This window comes from Heptranchias perlo, chromosome 7 (genome assembly GCF_035084215.1).
Source record: "Heptranchias perlo isolate sHepPer1 chromosome 7, sHepPer1.hap1, whole genome shotgun sequence".
Lineage (NCBI taxonomy): Eukaryota > Metazoa > Chordata > Chondrichthyes > Hexanchiformes > Hexanchidae > Heptranchias > Heptranchias perlo.
The window spans coordinates 42,625,547-42,647,730 of NC_090331.1; the positions used below are offsets into that span (position 1 = coordinate 42,625,547).

Genomic DNA, 22,184 nt, shown 5'->3' on the forward strand with positions numbered 1-22,184 from the left:
CATTGTAGTATCACCCTTCCATCAGCGGCGGCACCGTAGCAGCTCAGTTTTACTTATCTCAGCTGCTCAACCTGTACTGCAAAGAAACTCCCATGCTCCAACTAACTATTTCTGCTACACAAATTGCTGTACTTCGTGCAATTGTGCTTTTTATCCAGAAATAATATCGAAGTATTGTATCAACATAAGGATAGAATGCATGATTCTAAATTGGGGACTAAATTACCTCTGCATGCCCTGGTTGTATTATCTCTTGCCTTCCAATCCCACTTCACCTGAAAACTACACTTGGTCTTGACTCCCTTTGTGCAGTGGCACAGGAGATCAACTAGTATGCATTAATTCAAGAAAATCAAGTGGAAATGCACTGTAATGTTACATCAGAGGACACTTGTTAAGAATATATTTTTTGTGTTCATTAATGTGAAGGATTTTACTGGTTGGCAATGGTGCACTTTTGCCAGGTCGTGGTAGCATCAAGCAGGACAAAGGTCCTTCTACTCTACTCCATTCAGGAGACAGATTTTAACTCAGCAGATTTCCAGCAGGAAACTGCTCTGCAAGTTGATTTCCCATCCAGCAGAGGCAGCGGGAGGCCAGGGTAATTTTAACCGCAGGGCCTTATCTAAATGCCGCCAGTCCACTTCCACTCAGAGTAAGGTATGTGTCCATGTTGTAGTCAGAAGGATGGTGACCATGCAGTCACACATTTTATGGTAAGTTATGTTGCTCCACCATGCAACTCATGAGGAATTACTGGTACCTGGTGTCAACACAGCAGGACTCAAACCCTGGCATGTCAGTTGCCTGATGACAATTCATGACTGTCCTCCTTGAGAAGAAGGTAAACCGGGTCACTTTGGGTTGAGGTGGCTTCAAGATGACCTGCCTACCAAAGAAAGATTGGAACCAAGTCAATCTTCTATGGCAAACTCAGTAATCTGATATCTAAACCAAGGAGGTATGCAGTATTCTAAGGGACTGTTGATGGTTGACCAGCAACCTGATTTATTAATGGCACCTGTGTAGACCTGTCACTCGGAGCAGGGGTATTTCCCACTCAGCTCCAGATAAGCCCTGACAGACAGAGTGACCTAGCTAGCAAGCAACAGGAAGCTCACCAATGCTTTGGGCAGATAAACTGCATGGTTTTAGTTAGCTAAATTCCAGCAGTATATTCATGTACATTTGGGAACTCCGACGCCTTGGCTGTTGTCAACCTGTGCCTAAATTTTCTAGCTTTAGGTAAATGGGATGTATCCCCACAGGGAGAGTGTGTGTATTGAGCTAACAGAAACTCTATGTTTGTGGATTTCTCATTATCTTGGTTTGGAGACTTGTGAACATTAGAGATGGGTTTCTGTGCATGTTATACACCAAGCTGACCAAAAAAAAACTTTATATAATGAATAGAATTATGTGCCTAAAGACACAAACTTTTGAGTCCAATAAATTCAAGACTTCGTTAAGTTTTAACCAAACCTATCTGTGACTTTGTTTCACAATGAATTTGTTTAAAATTTGTCTGGAAGGAACTTTCCATTTGAATAAGATGGGTTACTGTTAGCAATAACATAAAATTCACATTTAAAACTACAAATATAACCTTACAGTTTTAAGAACTGTACCAGTTTATTTTATAATCATATTTACATGTTTGCACATACTTTCTTGTCCTGGCATTATGATTGCTTTTGATTGATTTCCATCTTCTTTGTCGTGACCTTTCTTGGGGGAAAAATTGTGAATACTTTTAATTCCAGTTGTACAAGTGTCGCTGCCACTATATTTGTTCCCTGTGTTCTAATCAACTGGCTAGAATTGGCCACTCAACAACCAGGAGACAAACTGAGACTGTGTTTAACTCATAAAATAATGGGATTTATGTATTACAAGGTTGTAAGACAACCAAGCAGTTCTTGTGTCATCATAAGCAATGAGAGTTCAGGTGGTTTATAAATCCAACCAATCCCCAGGATTTTGAAACTTAATGAAGTCTGGTGTGGGAAAATTAGTTGTGATGTACTACAGTATTCCAATGCTATTTTTGCAATGTGGTATCATATTTTTCATTATGTCATGCGTACAGTAGTATAACTTTTTTAAACAAATTTCTCTCTCTGCAGCTCCCATAGAACCTTTGCTATGCAAGTTTGCAGATGGTGGTCAGAAAAAGCGACAAAATCAGAACAAATATGTGCAGAATGGTCGAGCGTGGCATCGAGAGGGCGAGGTGAGACTTGTAAGTCTTTCCATGAATTTGAAGTACGCCTGTGGAAATAATATTGTTTAGGACCTGATGTGTGCATATTGTTCAAAGAAGATATTGTTACAACTTTTTTCCTGCAGTGGCCCATCAGCAAAGTTATGGTGAGAATGGTCCACCAATAAACAATAGCACCACTTAGATAATATGCCCTCTCCAATCATATTTCATTCAACACTGTCCTGTCTAAGTTATACAAGGCTCTGTTCTTTCTCATGCACGCTGGCAGCAAACTCTGCTTTTCATTTTCAATTTTTTTTTCTTTTATATAAATAACATTCAACACCACAAAAATACATCAGAGCTGACACAAAAAAATAAATAGATAGGCATTTACTGTAGCTTTCCTTTGTTCTTCCCAATTTTTCTGGATAATGCATATTCTTAAAATACGGTACTATCAATAGATAGGAAGCCAACAGAATTGGAAACTAATATGAAAAAACTGATGGAATACACTGGTGCTAATAAGTTGTGCACTGCATTTTAAAGACTCTGATTGAATGAAAGTTCCACTGTGCATTATTATTGTAAACTCGAAGACAGGCCTATAGTAACAATCACCTGTTTTCTGGTTATAGAAGATTTTTCTTCTAAAGTAGGAGCTTTGTATCACATAAGTGCTTGTACATTACCTGTAGCGCGCACACAAACCCATGCCATCAAGGTTCCGATCTGTAGAAGTGGATCTGTTGAATTGGACCAACGTACAAGAATTGGTGGTTTGTCAGAATTACAGGGATGGTCATTTTTTAAAATTTTGACTGATAATGTTGAAAATGAACTCTCTTGTTCTCTGTGTGATGGCATGAGTACCATAAAGGGTTAGAACCTATAAATAATAGATTAAAGCCATACTGATTTCATAGTTGCTTTTCACTCCACTTAAAAGCAGCTGAATTTTGTCACATAAGATAAATCTGGACATATTAAGCATATAATTGAAGGTGATACTGATTCTTTTACCAGGCAGGAATGACCCTCACATATGATCCCAGTGCTATGCAAAATGGGTAAGTAACAAAATTGATTTTGTGTATGCAGTAAATGCTCCTTTGAAACAAAGTACTAAAAACATCCTATTGCTCTTGGGTGTAATATTCCTTTTCAGTGGGTTCTATTATTGTTCTGTAGTGTTATCCTGCACTGTTAAATATTGAATATGACTGATCTCTTCACTTTGCTGACTCTTTTTAGATTTTATTCAACACCATACAGTATTGCAACAAATAGAATGATTGCTCAAACATCTCTTACACCATACATTGCATCTCCCGTTTCAACATATCAGGTTGGTATTGAAACTTTCCATATTAATTCCAATTATTTTACACAAATTTTGATTATAAGTCTGCAAGAATGCAGTATAAGTTGCATAGTGTAAAACATGATTGAATAATCATGTCTCTACATAACAAGTGACTACATTTTAACAGTAGTTTTTTGCGTAAAGCGCTTTGAGGCCTTTCAACATGATAAGGGGTTATATAAACGTGAGTTAGTATTATATTATTATTTGAGTGGCTGCTTCAGAATTACTTTTCATTAAAAAAAATTGTTGACTCTCTTGACAGCTCAGTGAGTTTATCCCGTCAGTAGCTGAACCATACCAACTAGGAAGATCACAGGTTCAATTCCCCATCTGAATTAGCTGATCTGAACCTAGGCAACTGTATAGGCAATGCAGTTGACCCCAAACCCATGGGTTAAGGTTCCAGCTCTTAACACTATCAAGTGACCACTGTTGAAAGTACCAAAGTGTGGATGAGGATAAGATTAGATTGAAGTGTCATTGAATAGCCTGGTGATATTTGCTGTCAAAGCTCACACATGAATTATGGCTACTTGGGTGAAGTACCAGAAGACAAACAGCACCTATAGAACCATATCATGGCAAGTAGTCAACACTTTGAGAAGAGGAAGCAAGAAGAAAAAATGGACGAAGAAAAAACATCACACAAAATTGTTGCGAGTGAGTCTGAGAGAAATTTGCTGTGAAAGGTAGACAGACTAATGAATCCAACTGTTTAGGAATGCAGTTTCAATGCTGATATTCTGTCACAAAAAGTAAGACAAAAATGATTTCTGGTTATAATGGCAACATCTGTCTTAAACATAGTCAGTTAAATATTGGAATATTAGTTAAGGTCTCTCCATTCTGAATCCCAAAATCTTATTAAAATGTAATTGTTTTATACAATCTATAATTATAAAATTGGATTGTGTTGTGTAGCTATACTGAGCCATTCTGTGTTTCATGATGGATCCTTTTCATCTTTTGTAAGAGATGCAGTCAGCTAGGTGACTGAGACAGGAAATGTTTAGAGAAGGTACAAGGCAGCAGAAAGTGGACGAAGGTGGTGTGTTGAACAGCACAAACAAAATATTTGAGTTAAGCTGAGTCAAACATAAGTGTTTCCTGTGTCTTTTATTCTTTACAAATTGATTGATTTAAAATTAAGCAATAATAAATGACAAAGTGTGCATATATCAGGTTTAACTATATCAGGAACTGTTATGGTGCATACATCACCCAGGCACATCCACTTAAGAAGGTTCAACAGATTGAATGGAGGAACAGGGACAGAACTTAGTTTAAGTAACCGTCAAGAGCCACTCTTCATTATAGAATGTAAAACATAATCTTGATTTAACTTTTCATGTCCAAAAAAGTATTTGTGATTGGTGTAGATTTTCCAATAGTCAATCACAATAGCTGAATTCACCCAGAGGGCTGATCACAGGAAACACAGTTTCTGCCTGAAGAAAAAATTGGTCAGATTGATCGATTGGTTTCATCATTGATTACATTGTGCAGCTTCTATGCCTCATGAAAGCACTCAAATCATGAAGAAATGCAGCTCATAAAATCATCCCATTAATAACAGGAATGCTGCTGTGTGATCAATGGTTTGGTGATGTGATGGCCTGCTGCTTACCACATCTTGTGTTACAAATGTATTATTTTTAAAAACTACTTTTTTCTTGTCAGTTTTCTCCCCTCCACTCTTCTGCTCTCCTGAAGGTACTGATTCTTCACTGAGACACATGTCGCCTTTCAGTACTTCACGCAAGTGACCGTTATTCATGTGTGATCCTTGATGACAGTGTTGATGACCTGTTTTACCATGAGGTGTTGCAACCAGGCCCAATCCTGTCCTTACCTGACATCAGCACAATCAAACTTAAATGAATTCAAACAGGTGACACTGGATATTGATCAGAAATAGAAACGCTGGTTGATTTTCTCCTCCCAAACCAAGAGGCACTGAAGCTTTTTGTCACATCCCTACTGCCACCCTGGCTGCAATTTCAAAAGCCGCCACATAAATTTTTGCACTTCATGTATAGGGCTAGATTTTCTGCTGATTGATAGTCAATGGGTAGAAAATCTAACCGATAGAATTTATAACAGCATGGTGTTGGCCTTCCTGCCACGGGAGTACTGTAGTTGATTTTTCAATACAGATCTTCCATGGCTTTATTTATCCCTTCTGTACCCACCCATGCATGTGTGCACACACAAACATACTGAGGCTATGACACCCTTTAATATGCTAATAGTGTAGTACCTCAACTGCCTTACATGTTGTGAAACTGCTCACTGACATGCTTCTCTGTTGAGGGGGTCTCGACAGTGATCTCCACAAACAAGTTATCACTGCAATTTATATTATTTATCAAGTTATTTTATTACAAAAATAAGGAACTAAGTTTACTGGTCCCACCAATTCAAACTGCCCCTCCTGAACAGAAATTCCTGTCAACGGTGCACCTTTCATTTCACAGGATCAAGTCTGATGCTGACTACGAATGACTACACTATTAAAAATAAAATATGTATCTCACATATTTTTACCACAGTCCACACATAGTGGAAACACAAATAACTGGTGCCATACTGTAGAGTTGTTTGTGTGTTTTTATTTCATATAGCAGATGATAAAAATGTTGAGTGTAGAGGCTACTTCTTGCTGATAACCATATGTTCTGACTGGTGGCAACTAAGGGGAAACCATTCAAAACAAGATCAAGATTGAACACATGTAATATTGAGTTTTTTGCATCTGCCACATTTGCAACATTTTTTACCTATTCACTATTCATTAATAAGTAATTCTAGAACATTATTGCTTCGGTGGGTGTGTGTTTTGAAATGTGCATTTGTGTTATCAGGCATATGCTTTACCTTTATGTTTTCCACACCCTGTCTATGAGGGGTTCTAACAGCCATATGACACAGCAAAGTTCTTTGTCAAGGACTGAACACTATGCTTGCCTTTTTCCTTAATGTAATTTGATGATCTCTTAACATTGCGTTGCAGGTGCAGAGTACTTCCTGGATGCCACACCAACCTTATCTTATGCAACATGCTGTAAGTTAGCTGTCTTTCGCACAAGAAAAGTTTTGTCTGTGCCTGGCAGGGAATAATATTCAAATTAGATTAGCATACCATATTTGAAAGGGACACTGTTTTTCATCAAGTATTTGGTTTAACCTTTTTTTCATTTCTTTCCAAGCATGACTTTAATGCTACTGCATATGAATGAATCTTGTGCATGAGCAGTTACTGCAATGTCACATTTGCAACTTTGCCAGTCTGACCCTGATGTCACGGGTAAGGTCTGTTCAGGTCAGCTTTGTCAAAAGGGAATTCCTGACCTGTGCAGGTGGCTTGATAAGTCGACCTTCCCATAGCCAGACACCAAAATACGATCCAACCTACTTCCACTGGCAAGTGAAATTCACATTTGCTATCACTAACAGTTTGGGTAAGAAGCAGAGGGTGAAAATCCCATGCCAGGAGATTGTTGCTAGTTTGAAAGGCAAGAGTATAAAGTTGTTTATACTTCAGGGTTCTGTCCTGGAGTGACCCTTATAGTATAAAGGTCACATTTAATATTCTTCCTGAAAGGGATGAGAGATACTACCCTATTAAAAAGTTACTTTGATATGCACATATAAATGCAAATTATGACTCTTGGGGAGTATAACTACCTGTGATTTGAATTCTAACTGATTTAGCCTGAAGCAATAACACTAAACCACCTCCTTCAGTTTACTCATTCAGTTCCTTACCACAAACACACTGCAGTGGACAGTGGCAAATTATTTTTGTGCATGGTGTGGCTGTGACTCATGACATCAGCATGTCCCACAGATGGCTAAGTGAAAACAATGTTTTTCTAATTCTCCCTTAAACATCATGATTGGCACTTGCTTACTATAATAACTTTTTACATTAGAAAAATCTTTTAACCACCCCTTTACACTTTTAGTACTAATCTTTAATTTACATCCCCTTGTTACCAATTTACTAACCAGTGGAAATATTCTTTCAGTATTTATGCTCTCAAACCTTTTTGAAACTTTGAATACTTCAATTAGATCTCCTTTAAACTTGCGAACCTTTCTATCAGGGAAAAGTTCTGTGCACTGTCGAGCTGATGTTGTCTTTCCACAGTGGAAGTGTTGCCTCTTGCAAACAAAGCTTCAGTCACTTTCTTGCTGCAACTGTTGATAACTGTTGTATTTTTGGATTTTTATGTTAGATATTCTCCTGGCGTCAGTGCTACTAACCACTCTCGTAAATGGACCTCATATTCCTTATGACCAGAATGTGCCTTTTTCTACCCAGTATCTATCTAAATGTAGCAAGAACGGGGATCAAACAGAGAAAACCTTGTCCTCTCCACTCCAGTTAATTTAATATATTGTATGCTGTCATGTGATCTCCCCAACTTCAGAAGGCAGAAGAATTCACACTACCAGAGCACAGCTCAGATAATAACCAACAGATTAATTTATTGAACATTAAACCAGTAAATGAATAGTACTCAGTATAAACGGTATATTCCCGATAATTACGAAGTCTACTATTCTTCTCAATGTTAAAACAGCAGACAAGCTGGCTACAAAACAGAAAACAGGAAGTAGGAGTTAAGGATGACTACTCAGACTGGCTAAAGGTGGGAAGTGGTGCCCCACAGGGACAAGTGCTGGGATCACTGTTGTTCACAATTCACATTAACGATTTGGACTCGGGAATCAAAAGAACAATTTCAAAATTTGTGGACGGCACCAAATTGGGGGGTGTAGTTAATACAAAGGACGAATGTGTCAAAATGCAAGAAGACATTAATAAACTTGCAAAATGGGCGTGTAATTGGCAAATTAATTTCAATATAGATAAATGAGAGATGGTGCATTTTGGTAGGAAGAATAAGGAGGCCACATACTGCTCAGATTATAAGAGACTAAATAGGGTAGAGGAGCAAAGGGATTTCGGGATACAGATACATAAATCACTAAAATTAGCGACACAGGCTAATAAGGCCATAAAAACGCAAACCAAGCACTGGGATTCATTCTTAGGAGGATAGAATTGAAAAACAGAGAAGTTATGTTAAAGTCGTATAGAACCTTGGTTTGACCACACTTGGAGTACTGAGCACAGTTCTGGTCTCCATATTATAAAAAGGATGAAGAGGCATTGGAGAAGGAGGAAAAAAAGATTCACAGTGATGATACCAGAACTGTGAGGACATACTTATCAGGAATGGCAAGACAGGCCAGGGCTCTTTTATCTAGAAAAGTGTGGCAGAGGGGTGACCTGGTAGAGGTCTTTAAGATAATGAAAAGGTTTGATAGGGTAGACGTAGAGAAAATGTTTCCACTTGTGGGCGAGTCCAAAACTAGAGGTCATAAATATAAGATAGTCACTAATAAATCCAAAGAGTGGTAAGAATGTGGAACGCGCTACCACAAGGAGCAGTTGAGGCAAATAGCATAAATGCATTTAAGGGGAAGCTAGATATGCACATGAGGGAGAAGGGAATAAAATAGATGAGTATGCTGATAGGGTTAGATGAAGTAGGGAGGGAGGAGGCTCATGTGGAGCACAAAGGCAAGCATAGACCAGTCGGGTCGAAGGCCTGTTTCTATGTTGTAGACTCGAAGTATATAAATGCAAGTTGCTGTTGTTAAACAAGATGCACCAAGTGGTTTTCTGTTTCCTTCCTGCATTACAAAAACTCCATTCAAGTCATATTTTGGCATAGTCTTGCAATTAGTCTTCTGGAATTTCTGCCAGCTTTTTCCTTGTTTTGCATGGTGTACACTAATTAACAGAGCAAAGTACTGTGCTGCACTGGGACTACAAAAGTGACGGACAAGCAAAAGGCATTGCATACAATGGAATAATAATTTAATTGAAACATGCCTAAGAATCAGCAAAACATTTCTCAATGTACACCTGAGCATATATGTATGAATATTAAACAGCTTTGTGCCAACATTTTAAAGAAAGGCTCTTTTCTAAGCAACATTTTGTCTTTCCATAAGAAATTAAGTCAGTGTCAGCAAACTGCTCATGTGCATTACTAGCTGTCGCTAGCTAAATCAGCTTGCTCTCAGCTGTGTTTGCTGTTCATGATGAATGATAAAAAATATTCTGCTATAATAGTAAAATGAGTGTATACTGCAGAGAGAATTTTATAATCAGGCTAGTAGTGACCTTGTGCATTCTTATTTCTGTGGATTCAGCTTTTCAAACAGCTGCAGCCTGTAAATCATTTAATATCAGCTTGAGTATTGGAGGAGGCAAATTTAACCTATGTTACACTAACTTTATGCAACAGAAATTCCCTTTAACTCATTCTTCAGACTATAAACTTTACATCTCAACAGTTGACAAATTCTGTCCTACAAACAAATGGTCTTTAGCTAAATGAAAGCTCAAAGTATTTATATGAAGCCATAAAATTGTACTAGAATTGGAGAAGGCACCACCTGGATGGTCTCATAAACCTTCAGCAGAAAATGTGTGTGTTAGAAAAAGGATATATTTGTACAGAAGCTTACAAAAATTACTAGTTAATTTGAACCACCACCTGCAGTCAGTTCATCTGACGCCTTTTGTTGCACAGAACTTTTTTCAAATAACTCAAATCATTTTTGATTTGTGTTTAGTAATTATGAACATATCCACTTTTAGCTCAAATCCTTTACCCAGACTAATGCATATGACCTACCAAATTACTGATTCACAAAGTTGTCCTTGAAAACATTTACCTCACAATCATCTGTTGACTAGTATATTTGCAGTTACAGTCCTTGAGGGACTGTAGTTGCTAACTCTCTTGAGAAAGCTCAAGATTCAATAAGGTGCCACACAAGAGGTTGTTACACAAGATTAGGGCTCAAGGGATTGGGGTAATATATTAGCATGGATTGAGGATTGGTTGACGGACAGAAAACAGAGAGTAGGAATAAACGGGTCATTTTTGGGTTGGCAGAACGGCTCAGAAAATCAGGATGTAGAATCAGTATGGATGGAGCTAAGAAATAACAAGGAGCAGAAAACATGGTAGTAGTTTATGGGCCCCCTAACAGTAGTTACAGTGTTGGACAGAGTATAAATCAGGAAATTAGTGGAGCATGTAACACGGGTAATGCAATAAACATGGGGGACTTTAATCTTTATATAGACTGGGCAAACCAAACTGGCAAAAGTAGTTTGGAGGACAAGTTCATGGAATGCATTCGAGACAGTTTTCTAGAACAATATGTTGAGGAACCAATCAGGGAACAGGCTATTTTAGAACTAATATTGTGTAATGGGACAGGGTTAATTAGTAATATTATAGTTAATGATCCTCTGGGGAAGAGTGATCATAATATGATAGAATTTCATATTGAGTTTGAGAGTGATGTTAAGTTCGAAATTAGGGTCTTAAATTTAAACAAAGCCAATCACGTAGGTATGAGGGGCGAGTTGGCTGAGGTAAATTGGGAAATCAGATTAAAATATATGACGATAGATAAGCAATGGCTAACATTTAAAGAAATAATTCATAATTCTCAATGAACATAGATTCCCTTGAGGAATAAAAACTCCACGGGAAAAGTGATCCAACCACGGCTAAAAAGAGAAGTTAAAGATAGTATTATATTAAACGAAGAGGCTTACAATGTTGCCCAAAGAGTAGTAAGCCTGAGGATTGGGAGGGTTTCAGAAATCAGCAAAGGATGACCAGAAAATTGATCAAGAGGGAGAAAATTGAATGGGAGTAAACTAGCAAGAAATATAAAAACAGATTGTCAGAGCTTCTACAAGTATGTAAAAAGGAAGATTAGCAAAAGTAAATGTGGATCCCTTAGTGGCAGAGACAGGCAAAATTATAATGGGGAATAAGGAAATGGCAGAGACATTGGGATGGGCAATAAATGCTGGCCTTGCTGGCAACACCCACATCCCATGAATGAATAAAAAAATTAAACAAATATTTTGCATCTGTCTTCACAGTAGAAGACATAAAAAAAATACCGGAAATAGTGGGGAACCAAAGGTCTAATGAGAGTGAGGAGCATAAAGTAATTAATATTAGTAAAGAAAAAGTAGTGGAGAAATTAATGGGACTAAAAGCCGACAAACCCCTGGACCTGATGGCCGACATCCTAGGGTTTTAAGAAGTGGCTGCAGAGATAGTGGATGCATTGGTTGAGAACTTCCAGAATTCCCTAGATTCTAGAACGGTCCCAGTGGATTGGAAGGTAGCAAATGTAACCCTGCTATTCAATAAAGGAGGGAGAGAGAAAACAGGGAACGATAGGCCAGTTAGCATGACATGAGTAGTAGGGAAAATGCAAGAAAATATTACTAAGGACATAGTGACAGGGCACTTAGAAAATCATAATATGATTAGGCAGAGTCAACATCGTTTTATGAAAGGGAAATCATTTTTGAGGGTGTAACTAGCAGGGTAGATAAGGGAGGACCAGTGGATGTAGTATATTTGGATTTTCAAAAGGCATTCAATCAGGTGCTAAACAAGTGGTTGTTGCAACAGATTAGGGCTCATTAGATTGGGGGTAATATATTTGCATGGATTAAGGATTGGTTAACGGACAGAAAACAGAGAGTAGGAATAAACGGGTCATTTTCGGGTTGACAGTTGTAACTAGTGAGGTGTCACAAGGATCAGTGCTTGGGCGTCAGCTGTTTACAATCTATATTAATGACTTAGATGAGGGGACCGAGTGTAATGTATCCAAGTTTGCAGATGATACCAAGCTAGTGGGAAAGTAAGCTGTGAGGATAATTCAAACAGGCTACAAAGGGATGTAGACAGGTTAAGTGATTGGGCAAGAAGGTGGCAGATGAAGTATAATGTGGAGAAATGTGAAATTATCCACTTTGGTAGGAACACTAGAAAAGCAGAATTTTTTTAAAAGGTGAGAGACTAGTAAATGTTGGTATTCAGAAGCATTGGGTGTCCTTGTACATGAATCACAGAAAGTTAATGTGCAAGTGCAGCAAACAATTAGGAAAGCAAATGCTGTGTTAGCCCTTATTGCACGGAGGTTGGAGTATAACAGTAAGGAGGCTTGCTGCAATTATATAGAGCTCAGGTGAGACCACACCTAGAGTACTGTGTACAATTTTGGTCTCCTTACCTAAGGAAGGATATACTTGCCTCAGAGGGGGGTGCAAGGAAGGATTGATTCCTGGGATGAGAGGATTGTCCTATCAGGAGAGATTGAGTAGAATGGGCCTATGTGCTCTGGAGTTTAGAAGAATGAGAGGTGATATCATTGAAAGATATAAAATTCTTAGTGGGCTTGACAGGGTAGATGCTGAGAGGCTGTTTCCCCTGGCTAGAGAGTCTAGAACTAGGGGGCATAGTCTCAGGATAAGGGGTCGGCCATTTTGGACTGAGATGAGGAGGAAGTTCTTGTGAATCTTCAGAATTCTCCAAGCCAGAGGGCTGTAGATACTCAGTCGTTCAGTATAGTCAAGACTAAGATCGTTAGATTTTTGGTCACTAGGGGAATCAAGGGACATGGGGATTGGGCAGGAAAGTGCAGTTGAGGTAGAAGATCAGTTATCATCTTATTGAATGGCAGAGCAGGCTTCAGGGGCCGTTTGGCCCAAGCCTGCCCCTATTTCTTATGTTCTTAACATAATAAATAGGAGCAGGAGTAGGCCATATGGCCCCTCAAGCCTGCTGCGCCATTCAGTAGGTCATGGCTGATCTTCGACCTCAACTCCACTTTCCCGCTCAATCCCCATATCCCTTGATTACCCTAGAGTCCAAAAATCTATCCATCTCAGCCTTGAATATATTCAATGACTCAGCATTCACAGCCCTCTGGGGTAGAGAATTCCAAAGATTCACAACCCTCTGTGTGAAGACATTCCTCCTCATCTCAGTCTGGAATGGCCGACCCCATATCGTGCGATTATGCCCCCTAGTTCTAGACTCTCTAGCCAGGGGAAACAATAGCTCAGCATCTATCCTGTCAAGCCTCCTCAGAAACTTGTATGTTTCAATGAGATCACCTCTCATTCTTCTAAACTCCAGATAATATAGGCCCATTCTACTCAATCTCTCCTCATAGGACAACCCTCTCATCCCAGGAATCAAATCTAGTGAACCTTCGTTGCACTCCCTTTAAGGCAAGTATATGCTTCCTTAGATAAGCAGATCAAAACTATACACAGAACTCCATGTGAGGTCTCACCAAAGCCCTATACAATTGTAGTAAGACTTCCTTACTCTTATACTCCAACCCCCTTCCAATAAAGACCAACATGCCATTTGCCTTCCTAATTGCTTGCTGTACCTGCATGCTAACTTTTTGTGTTTCTTGTACGAGGACACTCAGATCTCGCTGAACACCCACATTTAACAGTTTCTCACCATTTAAAGGAATTCTGTGTTTCTATTCTTCTTACCAAAGTAAATAACCTCACATTTCCCCATATTATACTTCATGTAGGCCCAACCATCTTCAGCCGCTTCATCAATGACCTTCCCTCCATCATAAGGTCAGAAATGGGGATGTTCGCTGATGATTGCACAGTGTTCAGTTCCATTCGCAATCCCTGAGATAATGAAGCAGTCCATGCCTGCATGCAGCAAGACCTGGACAACATCCAGGCTTGGGCTGATAAGTGGCAAGTAACATTCGTGCCAGACAAGTGCCAGGCGGTGACCATCTCCAACAAGAGAGAGTCTAATCACCTCCCCTTGACATTCAACGGCATTACCATCGCCGAATCCCCCACCGTCAACATCCTGGGGGTCACCATTGACAGAAACTTAACTGGACCAGCCACATAAATACTGTGGCTACAAGAGCAGGTCAGAGGCTGGGTGTTCTGCGGCGAGTGACTCACCTCCTGACTCCCCAAAGCCTTTCCACCATCTACAAGGCACAAGTCAGGAGTATGATGGAATACTCTGCACTTGCTTGGATGAGTGCAGCTCCAGCAACACTCAAGAAGCTTGGCACCATCCAGGACAAAGCAGCCCGCTTGATTGGCACCCCATCCACCACCCTAAACGTTCAGTCCCTTCACCACTGGCTGCAGTGTGTACCATCCACAGAATGCACTGTAGCAACTCGCCAAGGCTTCTTCGACAGCATCTCCCAAACCCGCGACCTCTACCTCCTAGAAGGACAAGGACAGCAGGCACATGGGAACAACACCACCTGCACGTTCCCCTCCAAGTCACACACCATCCCGACTTGGAAATATATCGCTGTTCCTTCATCGTCGCTGAGTCAAAATCCTGGAACTCCCTAACAGCACTGTGGGAGAACCTTCACCACACGGACTGCAGTGGTTCAAGAAGGCGGCTCACCACCACCTTCTCAAGAGCAATTAGGGATGGGCAATAAATGCTGGCCTCGCCAGCAACGCCCACATCCTATGAACGAATAAAAAACAAACCGGCGAATGACCCGTTTATCCCTACTCTCTGTTTTCTGTCCTTTAACGAATCCTCTATCCATGCTAATATATTACCCCCAACCCCATGAGCCCTTGTGTAACAGTCTTTTATTTGGCACCTTATCAAATGTCGTTTGAAAATCCAAATATACTATATCCACTGGTTCCCCTTTAAATACTGCTAGTTACATCCTTAAAAAACTCGTAATAAATTTGTCAAACACGATTTCCCTTTCATAAAACTATGTTGACTCTGCCTAATCATATTATGATTTTCTAAGTGCCCTGTTACCACTTTCTTAATAATGGACTCCAGCATTTTCCCGATGTCTGATGTCAGGCTAACTGGCCTGTAGTTCCCTGTTTTCTCTCTCCCTCCTTTCTTGAATAGCGGGGTTACATTTGCTACCTTCCAATCCACTGGGACTGTTCTAGAATCTAGGGAATTTTGGAAGATCATAACTTGGGATTACTAATTAACCCTGCCTTATTACACAAGACAAGATCTAAAATAGCCTGTCCCCTGGTTGGTTCGATGACGTATTGTACCAGGAAACTGTCTCGAATACATTCCATGAACTCATCCTCCAGACTGCCTTTGCCAATTTGATTCGTCCAGTCTATATGAAGATTAAAGACCCTCACGATTATTGCATTAGCTTTGTTACAAGCTCCTATTATTTCTTGATTAATACTCTGTCCAAAGGTATAACTACTGTTAGGGGGCCTATAAACTACTCCCACCAATGTTTTCTGCCCCTTGTTATTTCTTATTTCCACCCATACTGATTCTACTCCCTTATCCTCTGAGCCAAGATCCTTTCTCACCACTGCCCTTATGTCATCCTTTATTATCAAGGCTACCACCCCTCCTTTTCCATTCTGCCTGTTTTTTCGAAACGTCAAGTACCCTGGAATATTTAGTTCCAAACCTTGGTCACCTTGTATCTGTAATGGCGATTAGATCAAACCCATTTATTTCTATTTGTGCCACTAATTCGTCTATCTTGTAATGAATGCTTTGTGCATTCAGATAAAGAGCCTTTAATTTTAACTTTTTACCATTTTTCACTGCTTTGACCTTATTCGCTGATGCACTATTACCGTTAAACTCTTTATCCCTTCTTGCCACAGTCTGTTTATCTTTACCCAAATCACTACACTGATCCGTTGCCTTGTCTTTTGTCTTTTGATTTCTAAATTTTTCCCTCACTTGACCCCTCCCCCCCCCTTTTTAGTTTAAAGCCCTATCTACGCCCTAGTTATTTAATTTGCCAGGACACTGGTCCCAGCCCGGTTTAAGTGAAACTCACTCCAATGGAACAGCTCCCTCTTTCCCCAGTATTGGTGCCAGTGCCCCATGAATCGAAACCCCTGTCTCCCACACTACTCTTTGAGCCACTTGAACCATAAACTCTTAATGAAAAAAAATTTCATGAGTACAGTATTATTGTGTCTTGAATGTATTCTAGGTATTCCTTCATGTTATTTTATGAAATTACTGTGTTAAAACTTTGACAAACAATTTTTGTTGCATTATCCCCCTTTAAATCTGGGCGGGTGGAATGGTTAGGGGTGTAAACTTGATGTCACTGTTAGTGTCACTCTATGATAAGTTACTCTATGTAAGGTGGTGTATCATCTGTATCTGTGCAGTACTCAATCTACTGACAAGGCCAACAACTGCATTATGTGTGCAAGAGTTCCAGTGTCATTTTGGGCTGAGATTCAAATTTAAGCCCCCTCATTGGAAGTTCAGAGCCATTACCTGTACTAGTCATCATCAGAACATCGGAGCACTAGTTTAGTCACTTCTGTGATACTTGTAATATTTCTTCAAATTATTTTTATGATAACCAAACCAAAAATCATTGTCCTTAACACATTGCTTTTCTCTTTCATTTAGGGAGCAGTAATGTCGCCATCTATGGATCACCCTATGTCAATGCAACCTACATCAATGATCAGCCCGCTGACACAGCAAATGAGTCACCTCTCATTAGGCAGCACAGGAACGGTACATGGTGTTCCAGAGCAGGGTCATTCCAGTTATTAACCTCTGCTTCTCTGAAGGAAGCTGATCTTAAAAGAAATAAACATTGGACAGAAAAGCTGCAAAGTGGAATCGTTTCAGGACTGCAGTATTTTTCTATCCTGAAATAAAAGTCATAGAAACAGGAGTAGGACATTTGGTTCATCAAACCTGCTCCACCATTTTATTAACCATTTCAGCTCCTTATCTTTTTAATCCCAATTCCCTGTTCTTTCTCCATATCTTTTAATGCCCTTACTTCCCAAGCAAACACCATCTATAAATGCAGTTTCTTTTTTTCTATCTCCCTTTAAGACATTTCATGTGATTGTCCCTCTGTGCCTTAATGGGACAGTACATTCCTCATACGTCTTTTGGCTGAAGTTTTTTTTTCTGGATTTACTTCTAACCTGATTAACTTGACTCTTAAGATTATGTCCTCCTATCCTGATTTCCCTTATTGGAGAGAAGAGTTGTTCCCTATCTACCTTGCTAATTTCCTTCATTATTTGAAACCTCTCAATTAGATCATCCCTTAACCTCCTATTTAGGAAATATAATTCAATTTATCCAGTCTCTCATCATGGCTAAATTCGTTTTTCCCAGTTATTATTATGATGAATCATTGTTAGATTTTCTCCAACATCATTTTCTCCCTCCCCAGATGGGGCACCCAAAAATGACGCACATTACTTCTTGTTCATCTACTTCCTCGCGTTGCTTCCCCATTTATTCGATCTGTTATTCTTACTTTCAAAGTGTACTGCCTCACACTTTGTTATATTAAACTGCATTTACCATTTTTCCACCCACTTATTTAATCTATCTATGTTGTTTTGCAATTTTGTGTTCTCCTTCACAATTCATTGCACCTCATACATTAGTAATATGTACAAATTTAGATATACATCTTTCTCATCCCAAACACAGGACATTACATATTTGACACCACTTGTCACCAACTATTAATGGGAAAACATCCCTTTAGCCCAACTGTCCACCTCCGACTTCCCAATCAATTTCCAATTGATGCCACAATGCTGCCTCCAATTCCACGTATCCCAGTTTTAGCCAGTACTGTCTTGTGTGGAACCTGATCAAATGTTTTCTAAAAATGCAAGCACATAATGTGCATTTCTCATTCTCTCAAGTATCAGCTTGGCTCAATGGTAGCATTTTGAGCTTGTATTAGAGATGGCATGGCAACTCGTAGCCAGGCAATCTCTCATCAGACTGGGTGATGAGGAAAGAGTTCTTAACAGAGCTGTAAGAAACTCCTTCCTCATCACCCAGCCTCATGAGAAACTGCCTGGCTTCGAGTTACCGCGCCATTTCTGGTGCAAGCTTAACCGTTTTAGATGTGGGGTGGTAAGGTGTACAGCAAATGACCACACCTGGGGATTCACAAACAGCCCTCTTGTAGCTGCAGTGCAGTTGAGGACACCGCACATCTACTGAACAGCTGCTCATTTCATGCTGGTCTACCAGGGGGACTTTCCAAACCCCAAGGCTAATGAACAGCTAAAGCATGTATGATGACCACTGAAGCCCCTCAACATATTTGACACTTTAGACATTTTTGACTTACAGTTTACCTCCCCACTTTATAATTTGTTTTTTGATTTTTTTTCCCCCCAATGTATATTGTATCACTATAAATTCGCAAATAATAAATTAATGGTAGCACTCTCATTTCTGAGTCAGACAGTCATGGGGTCAAGCCCCACTACAGGACTTGAGTATGGAATCTAGTCTGACATTTCAATGCAGTACTGAGTGCCTGCTGCATATCAGAGGTCCTATCTTTCAGATGAAATGTTAAACCATGACCCCATCTGCTTACTCAGCTGGATTTTAAAGATCCATGGCACTAATCAAAGAAAAGCAGTAGAGTTTCCCATTTCATTGGTCAATATTTATCCCTTAACCAACACCAACAAAATAATTAACATTTACTATGAGATCCTGCTGTACCCAAATTGGTATCTCTTTTGCCAGCATCAAAACAGCGACAAATGGCAAAGGTCATTCATACACAGTGAAGCTCCTTTGAACATCATAAAGACATGAAAAGCACAGTACAAATGCAAGTTTGTTGCTTTTTTTAAACCTCACATAACTCTTACTAGGTGAGGTAAACACTATTTGTTTTTGGCAAAGTCATGCTGACTCTCCCTTAATCAGCTTACGTTTTTCCAAATTATCACTTAATTTGTCTCTGGTAACAGATTCTACCAATTTTCCTACTACTGATCACTCAGCTGTAGTTACTTGTTATGTCCCTTCTGTTTTTTGGTGTTTTTTTTTAATAGAATTCTCAAACGTGTACATTTTATGAAGTCTTCATCGCTTTTTGAATAATGACGTAACATTTGCCACTTTCCAATCCTCGGATAATATCCCCAAATCCATCAAGCTTGGAAAGATTATAAATAATGCATCTCCAGCTTCTTTGCTTATTTCTTATAATACTTTTGGGTGGAAACCATCTTGGCTGGTTATTTGTCTTCAATCCTATTAGTTTACCCATTACAATTTTTCTGCTTATGCTAATCTTTAATGTTCTCTTTACATCTGATATTGTACACTTATTTTTCATTCTGAAGACCAAAGCAAAATATTCAGTTAGCCGTTCCACTATGTCCTTACCTCCACTATCTTTATATTGTACTTAAATGTGTTTTTAATGGGCCCCATCTTCTCATGTATCACTCTGTTACTTGATGTGCTTATAAAAACATTTGCTATTACCCCTTATACCATCTGCATTTATTTCTTTCCACATTCTCTCTTTACCCTAGTTACTTTCCTGCTTTCAATAATTCTTTCTGTATCATTCCTGGAATTTCACCCCTACATAAGCATTCTAAGGGTATAAATTTGTCTCGGGCATTAGCACAAAACAGCCGCTAGCACATCAGCCACCTGTTTTACACTCCGCCCGATTTTCTTTTCAAATGACTTCAGTATAAAACAGCCGGCCGATGCACTATTGCCTGTTTTGTACTACCGCCCAGGATGGGTTTCTATCCCCTTGCGTTTAATGCTGGTCCTAATTACTCTCAGACAATAGTTCCATCAAATCAGAAGTAACTCTATTGTCTTTCATCTGTAGATACTGTTTTGTAATCTACTCATTATCCGTTGTTGGTCTGTAGATTCCATTATTGGTCTGGAGATTTCACAACTAATTTCTCTAATCCTATTATTAAATTCCTTCCTCAACATTTGCTTGTTTAAGTCCAAATCCTTGACTTATGATCCTTCTTTCTCCCTTTCAAGCTTGATAGTGAACTTAATCATGTTATAGCCACTATTTCCAAGATCCTCCCTTACTGCTAGCTTGGTGACTATTTTTCGTTCAAAGTTATAACTAAATAAAGTATCATCTGCTCCCTTCTTGGCTTTAGGAATGTTGCTTTCGGAAACTTGAATGCATTTAATAAATCTATTCCTGTACCTGCCAAATTGTGCTTTCAGCCCCTCTATTTTATTTGTAATACTCCTATAAAGACACCTTATTTGGTCAAATTCTTTCCCCCTCTCCATCCAATGGCCCCTTTTGTTTGTGTTAATTTACCATCTTGCTGGTCTGTTAAACTTCCTACTTCCAGTACCCCAATTTTTCCCCTCCTTCTTTGCTATTTGAAAATCTTGTTTTGCCTAGTCTGTTCCCCCTCACATCATACAGTTATTCAAAGAAAGTAGCAGATCAAGAATTGTCTTTATTAACTTTTCTAATTGTAATAGGTAACTTTGAACAATTGCAGTTGAACAATATATATTGAGTAGAGAACAAAAATATATATGCATTTTTAAAAGATGCAAGACATTTTGAAGTTCTGTTTGTAAAGTGATTTATGAATAGAAAATGTTAGTCAGTTTAAAAATGTTGTCATAATATTAATTAGAATTGCTGCAGAATTAAATTATTTCAATACACTTGTTTGTTTTAAGTTTCACTTAGAATGAAGGTTAGATTGTACCACACAATTATAATTTATTAGTGTATTCAGCGAGGTTATGGGCAACAAAGACTTTTTATATTGATTTCTTTTTTGTTTTATTTTAAAGTACATGCCTGCTGCTACAGCTATGCAGGGAACATATATCCCCCAGTACACACATGTGCCAACAGCTGCTGTTCAAGTGGAGGTGAGTTTGTGTGTGTGTGTGCATAACACATCCATCAATTGTGAACAGTTATTGAAGCAAGAATTTTGTTTTTAACTTTTTTTATTGGGTTCTCAATTAAGTATATTCAGATCTTTCCATTTCTCAAAAGATCAAATTACTCTTTCCATGCTCACTCAAAGTCAATAGAAATATTTTCAAGTAGAGGGATATAACTATTGTAATCTAAATAAAGTATCATTGTCAACACTTTCAACCGCACAAAGTGAAATTTATATATAATCTGGCTATTAGATATGCAGAAATAGGGCTTCTTGTATAGAAAAAGTGATTCTGATTTTTAGGTTAAATATGTATGTGCATGCATATTGATATTTTAGTGTAAAATAGGTATTGTATTATGCTTTATACTTAGCATTTAATATGTTTGTTACATTCATGTCTCAACTTAATAACTGATGGAAATGGCAGAAATGTTTGACACACTTATATAGACTCTGTCCATTTAAAAAAGCATGTTTTATAGAATGTTATAATTTGAAAACTATCCTGTCGGTATTGCCTTTCTGGTATTATTGTCTCAGCAGTAAAATGATCACGTATCTGTGATTAGTGCAGTTAGATGTTGATAAATGCTGGCTGTTAACCCATTTTTACAAATAGATGGATAATTGTGAGAAGCTACAAGTGACTTTCTGAGGACACATGACTTCACTGCAGTGAGATTCTTATGATGTACCTTATTGATTGTATTTCATATCACAGGAACCCAGTGGTCAGCAGCAGCAAGTTGCTGTGGAAACATCAACTGAACACTCTCCCTACTCCTATCAGCAAAGCAAGTAATTCTCAGGTAGTTATTAATTACTGCAAGTGTTGATGATTTATTTATAGCTGCATTATCCCTTTGGTGAAGATTTTTAGGTCAAATTGACAAAAATGACAGCAACCAGCTGTCTATGCACTAAAGCTGATTTAAAAGCAGAATCATCATCAATTGAGATCTTTA

At 38.7% G+C, this 22,184-nt stretch overlaps 1 protein-coding gene across 8 annotated transcripts in view; it reads left to right on the forward strand.

Annotated features, from left to right (window-relative positions):
• Positions 1–22,184, forward strand: part of LOC137323649 (RNA-binding motif, single-stranded-interacting protein 1-like) — a 506,296-nt gene that overhangs the window by 478,963 nt on the left and 5,149 nt on the right. For 6 of the 8 annotated variants that reach the window (XM_067987386.1, XM_067987388.1, XM_067987384.1 and 3 more), the window contains 7 exons: positions 2,127–2,242; positions 3,236–3,279; positions 3,464–3,557; positions 6,592–6,642; positions 16,916–17,026; positions 21,116–21,196; positions 21,941–22,028. In XM_067987386.1, coding sequence (XP_067843487.1) covers positions 2,127–2,242; positions 3,236–3,279; positions 3,464–3,557; positions 6,592–6,642; positions 16,916–17,026; positions 21,116–21,196; positions 21,941–22,021 — 578 coding nt within the window. In that variant the 3' untranslated portion in view covers positions 22,022–22,028. Of the gene's footprint in view, positions 1–2,126; positions 2,243–3,235; positions 3,280–3,463; positions 3,558–6,591; positions 6,643–7,819; positions 9,559–16,915; positions 17,027–21,115; positions 21,197–21,940; positions 22,029–22,184 lie in introns of those variants that run through there. The other 2 variants (XM_067987385.1, XM_067987390.1) reach the window with 2 other exon arrangements.